Source organism: Octodon degus, unplaced genomic scaffold (genome assembly GCF_000260255.1).
Source record: "Octodon degus isolate 3935 unplaced genomic scaffold, OctDeg1.0 scaffold00020, whole genome shotgun sequence".
Classification (NCBI taxonomy): Eukaryota; Metazoa; Chordata; class Mammalia; order Rodentia; family Octodontidae; genus Octodon; species Octodon degus.
Window position 1 is genome coordinate 9,397,493 of NW_004524596.1, and position 8,048 is coordinate 9,405,540.

The 8,048-nt window shown below is 35.8% G+C and overlaps 1 protein-coding gene across 6 annotated transcripts in view; it reads right to left on the minus strand.

The window, feature by feature from the left end:
- The window catches only part of Slc8a1 (solute carrier family 8 member A1), a 401,459-nt gene extending 394,856 nt beyond the window's left edge, over nt 1-6,603 (minus strand). For 4 of the 6 annotated variants that reach the window (XM_004627644.2, XM_004627647.3, XM_023711223.1 and 1 more), the window contains exons 1-2: nt 6,503-6,603; nt 5,864-5,957 (exon numbers count right to left, since the gene is read on the minus strand). In XM_004627644.2, the coding sequence (XP_004627701.2) occupies nt 5,864-5,957; nt 6,503-6,533 (125 nt within the window). In that variant the 5' untranslated portion in view covers nt 6,534-6,603. The remainder of the gene's footprint in view (nt 1-5,863; nt 5,958-6,502) is intronic. The other 2 variants (XM_004627638.3, XM_023711224.1) reach the window with 2 other exon arrangements.
- Nucleotides 6,604-8,048: the final 1,445 nt, after the last annotated feature.

The window sequence follows — 8,048 nt, forward strand, 5'->3', positions numbered from 1 at the left end:
AATGAATATTTATTATGTATTGTCTTGAAGGATAAAAAATTTTATCCAGCAACTTGAGTATATTTTATTTTACTTGTATCAGAAAGGATGATTGGTGAAAAGCAGGAACCTGAGGCCTCCTTTCATTACTTAAATCTTTACAGTCTGTATTCCTCCGAAGATCATGAACCTTCACCTTAGTTCAAAAACACATTTATTGAACATAAGTATATAAACACAGCTTAACTATGAGTTCCTATACCATAACATTGAGTGTTTGGCTTATAACATACTATATTTTTATTTTTAAATGCTTTTCATTGCTCAGGAAGATATATAATACAATTTTGTAAATTACTCAGGCTGTTTGATCATTGGTAATATTTTAAATGAAAGTTATAAAGATTCATAATTATATAGAACCTGAAAGAACTCTGTTTTTTGAGGCTTTAATTTTATTATTTGCTGTCAACCCTCCCTGTATCACAGTAGATTTTTATCTAATTAAGGTGAAATAATATTTAAATTAGTGGCAGCAAAATTTCCTTCTCCAGGGAAATAATCTAAGTCATTTGGAGTGTGTGGTGAGGTTAGCACGGAGTGCGGCAGGATGTGTCTGGCCTCTGTTCTCCTTATATGCATGATAAAAAATGAGGAGGAAAGAGGTAAACTTTCATTGCATTATTCTTATCAAAAACGCAACCAATTTCTCTATAATCATGTTCTTTTAAAATGCATTTTACAGTTTTTGTAGGACTAACTGTATGACTCATGACATTGATGAAAATTGTACTATAATTCTCAAAGGTCTTTTGCTCATGAGTAACATCTCAAATGCAAGTGGAATGTCAAGTGGGTTCTTGTTCTTCATTTGAGATTTATAAGCTGGAGTTGAAATGGGCTCAACGTGTATTTGAGATGAGTCTCCGAATACAATAATTTAAATGAGTCCAATTTCGTTTTTTTCAGTTTTATCCACACCATTTTTGCTATATAACATTGAAAAGTGTGGATACCCGCATTAAAAATTTTGATACACATTTACTGAAACACGAGTAATATGATAAGCAGAGAGGACAAGGATGGGATATAATCATAGCATAATAATTTGACCTTTGTCTCTGAAATGTTAGCTCACCCATTTGGAACCATTAATATATAAGGCATAGTCAATGGTATTTCTGATTTAGTTGGTATCTGGAAACACTACTTCAAATGATTATTCATTAAACATAAAATTAAACAAATAGTAATCTGGAAAAAAATAACTAGCATAATATTGCTCTTCTTTCTTGAGAGAGCTATAATAAATACTTTGAACGTTTAATTTTATTATTTGTTTTCATTCTTAAATGACTAGGAAACAGTCCCTGGATAGTGTAACATAGAGCTAAGCTAATATGTCAGCTTTTTCCTTGTCTGTGTACTATGTGACTATGGGTAGATTATTTAATCTTTCTGTGCCTCTGTCCCCATTTGTGCAATGGGTGATTATCTCATAAAGTAATTGCCAGGATTAATAAATTAACACATGTTACTTGCTTAGTAATTTTCTTAGAAAATAGCAGAAGCAGAACAACTATCAAGATAGTTTTTTAGTAACTTATCCAGCGAGATTTGAACATGAATTTGTCTAAATCTGGAACTGGGATTTTTTTTTAACTAAGAAAAACAACGTATTTAATGTTTCGTAGAATCTACTTTAATATTTTTACACATACGGCCAAATCAATGGTAAAATTAGCTGTTTAGAAATAGCTTGTTAAAATTTTGTTTATTTGTGTGAAATGCAACAGTAGCCTGCAATTGATAACGGCCCATGAAGTATTTCCTTAGGTGACTGTATGCTGTCTCTCATAAGGCAAGCTGCAAGATAAGAGAATAAAATTTTATCTATTCTTGCATAGTATCATTATTGACTGGAATCTCACATGTTATTCTGAATATTTAGTGCATTCTTCTATCTCATTTACCTAACAATGACACTATTGAGAAAATAATTTGACACTTTTTATTAATGAATTTGAATTCCTTTCTCTTCTATTACAGTACAGCTTTGCTTTGAAAATCTTTTGTAGATCTCCAAATATTCATGACTGAATGTATGTTGGGCTTTATTTATGTTATATATCTAACCTTATGATAGTTATCAGACTCATTTTCATAATAAGAGTTTGGAGAAGGAGGAAAATTCAGTGTTTATTATCAATCAAAGACTGAGAAAGAAAAATGCCCCAGATGTTCAGCACTAGTACTAGGTTATTTTAAAAGCTTAACATATACAGTGATAAGAGAATGATTTAGCCTCTTCAGAGTATGTGAGATTACTTATAAGGACAATATCCTTCGCTGCTTATTACATTGAACTACTTAATGCCTTCAACATGGAAAAGAAATAAGAATTGCAAAAGCTAGGTGATCTGTACAGTTTCAATGGTGAAGGGTCAGAATGAAGCCCAAGCGCCTTGACTCCGGGACCCCTTCTCCCTGAGCACCCTGATCAGTGCTCTATCCAAGACTCGAACAGTCTTCCTTGCACAGACCTGAAGCCTGAGGCAGATATTTATTTGATCTCTACCAGCACTTTTCTGAGAGCCTTCATTAAAGTTATCTGAATTCAGTCTACAGTTTCTACATAAATGGAAGGAATCCACTATGGATCATACATATCCTCTTAGTTTTTGGCTAGTGTTAGGTTTTTAATCATACCTATTGATACGTGAAGAGCTAATGTATCTTCTACATAAAGCCATGCACTATCTCTTCAGAGTTCTTGATTCTTGCTAGAAAGATAAAAGGTATAGATACACACACACACACACACACCCCACCACCACCACCACCACCACCATAAGAAAATAGAACTTGTTTGTTATCCAAATTTAAAACGAGCCCTTTCAAGATAATTGTTTGGTGATTTGCAAAAACAATATAAAATTTCACTTAGCAGTTGTGGTTAAAGCTTATGATGTTACCTACAAATAGTTTAGACTTTTTAATGATTGTGGCTAGCACTCACATAGTATTCACATAATGAGAGATACCAAATATCTATAGAAATCTTTTTTATACAGAAAATCTCTTTATAAATATACTTAAGCTATTAAATAAGAATTCCAAGCAAAATTTACATCACCTTTCTGGGACAAAGTACCAGTTTTCAAAAAATATTCTACCCAGGGTCTTTTAACTCACCCCATTAAAATATATTAGACTGGTTACTACACTTTCTATTGAGAAATAACTGGCTGTTGGCTGCACGTTTGAATTCCATACACTTGGTTTTTAAGACTAAGATCTTTTTAACCCATAAGCATATTAATTCCTCAGGGGCGCTGCTGGATACCACTTACCCCAAGCGGTGAATGTGTGTAGGCAGCTCGGCTCATTTCCGAAGTTAATGCAACTTGAAGGACTATTCTACTCTGCAAGGTTAAGAGTCATGTGAACCTCCTTCCCTTTTGTCACTTTACATACTTTAAAAATACCTTCAACAAGTCCCTGGTATGCAGTTTTACTCCAATGCCTTTTCATGAGACCTGAAAGTATGCCGTTTTAAAATTCAGTGGAAAGAGGTATAGTTTGGTCAGATCCCTCCTGATCAGAAATCTAGAATTGTGGAATTTTAGGGACTCTTACCTCCCATTTACTGACCTTGGGGAAACCTAATCTCTCTGGTCTTCAAATTCCTCTCTGCTATGTTCCCCTACCCTTATGCGTCTAACATACTTCTGAAAGTTTTTGAACTCTTTGTTGTTCTGCCCAGGACTACTCAATGTCTCATGGTTTTCATTTCAGCAAGATTTTATTTTAGTTTCTTAAAAAAATAATAATCAAATGTATTCTTCCTTTCAACCTAATGACCTTTCCTGTGGCTCAAAGTTTCATGTTTTTGGAAAAATAAATCCCTGTTTTACCGGTCATGTAGCTCTCCCAAATTCAGGAGTCTTGTTTCCTTTCAAAGCACTGTCTGCTAGTCCTGGTAGCTCAGGAGAACAGGCCCACAGACTCTTCAGTCTGAGCCCACTATGGGAACAGATGCTCCAAAGCTGAGCTCTGTGCTATGTGCACAAACTATAATTTCTCCATTTTCCCGTGCCACTGTGAATTCGCCCCATGAATCCCTTAAGTGTAACACAGCGCCACGGCCATTTTATTCTCATGTGAGCCAGCCAATGCTTTTGACTCCTTTCTCAAAATGCAATCTCCATATTTTCTATGTGTGTAGTCATTATCAAATGCTTAAGATTTCACCAGTCAAAAGAGCAGGCACCTGGGCCACTGCTGCTGTACCTAAAGTAGCAAGGACTCGTTTTTGTTACCTGTATTCTGCTCCTGGTATTTGTTTGCTAAAGGAGAAATGGAGACAGGTACTGCTCATGGTGAGCGTGTATTTGAAATACACTTGGCACTAAGCAAGTGGAAAACTGTAGATGTGACATGTGTGTATTGCATCCATTCACCAATGCTGCTGGCATCATTCATATGAACCTGGTATGTATTGAAAAACACACACTCCTGCCGTACTGCTCCTTTTGGAAAGCTGGCTGGAATAGAGTGTTTAATTAAGTATTTTAAAACCATCCTTTTGTAGGCCTGCCCCACTTAAGCTAAAGTTACAACAGCTTGTCTCTGTTAGTTTAAAAAAAGAAAGCATAGTTTATTTCTCTCTCGTTACTTTTATCTCAGACACAGGATATTAGTATTTTTTCAATGACATAAAATAGCCTCTTATAGACAAATAGAAAGAGTAGCGTGTTATACACCTAATGGATTGTCAAGATGAACAGACATGTACAGGAATAACTTGATGAAAAACCCCCATTTTCATGTAATTGCTTTAATAATGCCACTGGATTATTGAAACAGAACTTCGTTTTCTCTTCCTGACACCTTTTTTTTCTTTTTCTTTTTTTCAGTGAGATGGAACATGTAGAGCTTGGAAGAAACCACCACAGGCGCAGTCGTTTCCTCCCTATCTGTTAATCTTTCCCAAATACGAGCTCATCCTGAAAGCATCTCTTGGTTAGTATTACAAACTATCTTTATTCTTTCCTTGCAGTTATTCATTCACCATTTCCCACCTCCTATTTGTCATCAAGGAATGGGAATCATAAGTACCTTTCTCTTTCCTTATCCTTTAGCTCAATTAGAAGATCAAGAGCTAAACAAAATGAAGAGCTGGTTCAAAACTTTCTTGAATTATCCACACACTGACCTCAACAACATCAATCTTGAAGTTTAAATTCTATTATCTTGTATAAGTATTGTTTTAATTAAATCTTGGCAAACACATATATCTTATAGACATGACTTGTAATTTCCCCCTGGACTTTGGTGAGTGTTTGGGAGGAGTTCTCAGTTTTAGTAGAGTTCTCAAATTTAGTTCTTAAAATTTTAGTGGAACTGCTTTAATTATATAATAAAAACAATTTGGCAATTATCTGGAATGCAAATCCAAAGCAAAATTGATATGACTTGCTTGATATAACCAGTTTTCTAGAAAATATCATACAGTTATATAGAAATAGATATTGATGGTCTTGCTTTATATTCGTACTTTTACCTTGTACTCCTGAAGGGTATAACTTGCTATTTTGCACAATTTACTATTCCTAAAACACCACTCATGACAAAATGATAGCAATAATATTTGCAAATATTTTTCCTCAAATTGTGAAATTTTTGTCTTTAAGAGGAGAGAAAGAAAAAAAAAGAGACAGAAAAGGGAGACAGAAAGGAAAAGAAAGAAGAAAAAGAAAGGAAGAAAGAAAGAAAGAAAGAAAGAAAGAAAGAAAGAAAGAAAGAGAAAGAAAAAGAAAGAAAGAGTAAAGGTACCAAGGACATTCAAGGCTTACAGCTGGTTTCAGCAACTTTCACTTACGCAAGACCCATGTTTGTGAAAACAGCCCAAGAATCTTTGAGCAGGATGTAATCAACCTCTGAGCTTCTGAGAAACATTGCAAAAATGATTTCAGCTGCCAAAAAAAATAATGTCGTTCACCAGCAACCCTTCCTATATCTAAGGAAGAGCTAATTACACATGTGAGTTTTTTGCTGCCTTCTGGGGAACGAGTAAGGAAAATGACATATTCCACCTACCCCTCCCTAAAATACACAGCAAGTACCAGGATCCTGCCGCAAGCTGTGAACCATACCAAAAGGTGCTGCCGGCATTACTGAAGGAGACCTATAGCCACAAAATTCAGAAAGGTAAGTAACCCAGGACAAAGGGATTTTATTTGGCAGCAAATCTGTGTTGTCGCTTTTATTTCAGAGCCAAGCAAGCTTGCCTTGTGAAGGCAAAGCTTTTAAATGCCTGTTAGTGACTGGCTCCAACTCTCCCTTCCTTCCTGCATCTCTCTCCCTCCCTCCCTCCTCCTTCTCTCTCTCCCTTTCCTCCTCTCTCTCTCTCATCACCACCATCTCCCGCCTTCCCACAAAGCACATCTATTAAGGCTCCAGCTGGAGCACTCCCAAATGATCCCTTAGATCAGCTTCCCCACCGAAGCCCTGCACCTACCTCTGTCAAGCCTTTGCTGCTCCTTCTGCATGGGCTGGATGTGAAAAGTGATCCAGTGTGACGCCTTCTCCAAATGCACCAGAAAGAAAGGACCTGAGATACTTGTCCTTTAAGTGTCTCTAAACATGGTTTGCATAGCTGGATCTCAGCTTATCTGTGCCTTTCGGCTTTCACTTCCATACATGGATCTGTTCCCAACAGTAACTCCAAGCTGTCGAAAAGAAGCTATCTGGCAGCTCTCCGCTTCATCCAACACATGGATGATAAAAATACACATATAGCGATCCTTCCAGCCAGGCCCATTTCCCACCCCGTGATCCTGCCACTGTGCCTTTTTTCAAATGCACTTTGAGATTGGCATTTCAACTCTGTAGATTTCAGAGCACAGCTGATTTCTACCTGACTCCCAAAGAAAACTGTGGAGTTCTTTTAGCTTTTTTTATAGCCATTTTTATAACAGAAATGCATTTTGGTTCTTCTACTAGTATCCTTATCCTTAAAACTTTAAGTAATAAGGTGTTTATAGACCTGAAAAAATATTTTGTGGATGAATACCTAAATGCATGAATGAACAAACAATATTGTATGTGGATAAATAAATATGTTCTTAATATATTGAGTAGTTGTTATTTGTCTTATAGGAAAAAGAAACAAAATCTCAAAGAACAGAGAAGTAGATTCTTACTTAGACAGCTTCTCTATTCTTCAGTTCCAATCCTGTTAAGTTACTACTTACTACAGTTAGAGATTTAGAAAATCTTTTGCATGTTAAAGAACACATTTTTTTTTTGTATTATAGGGAAGAATCTACAGGGTGTTCAGGGTCTCACTACTAGATCAGACTCATAGTTATCTGCCTGTTTGCAGCCTCCCAAGATCTGGGATTACAGGCGCATGCCACCATGCCCAGTCTCAGTTGCCCCACGGATCAAACTCCCAGCCCCTGTGCCTCTTTGCAGGCACTTTAATCCACTGAGCTCTTTGGCCAGCCCCAACAAATACAAATCTTAAATGATAGGATATTAATTTTTGTATTTAGCTAATTGTCAGAGATTGTTGAAATGACACATACTGTGACCTAATTCTGAGAAAGACAATAAAGAAACTGATAAGGAGGCAATTCCTGAGGGTGGGACATAGCATTTTCTTTTGAAATTTAGCTTTTCAATTTTAAGATTTATCTCTATTCTTCAATTCGTTGTTGTTCTTCTATAGTGAGAGATTACAAGATCTAGAAAGAAGTAGACTTTTCTCATGAATTTTTTATTTTTTTGAAAAGTTGTCAAAATTTAGACTCTCTTCTATGAAAAAGCAAGAAAACACGCATTTAAGGCAAAATTTGATCTAGAATGTTGAAAAAAAAATGAGTGGGCTTCAAATGTTTTAGTGAAAAAGGCAGAGCATAGGTGTAGCAAAACTTGCAAAGTTGATTGTCGTCAGGGAGTGGGTACATGGGGGTTCATTATATTACTCTTTTGCATTTATTTAAAAATTGCTATTAACTATTTTGTAGTGAAAAAAATATATATCTTTATATACAAAATAG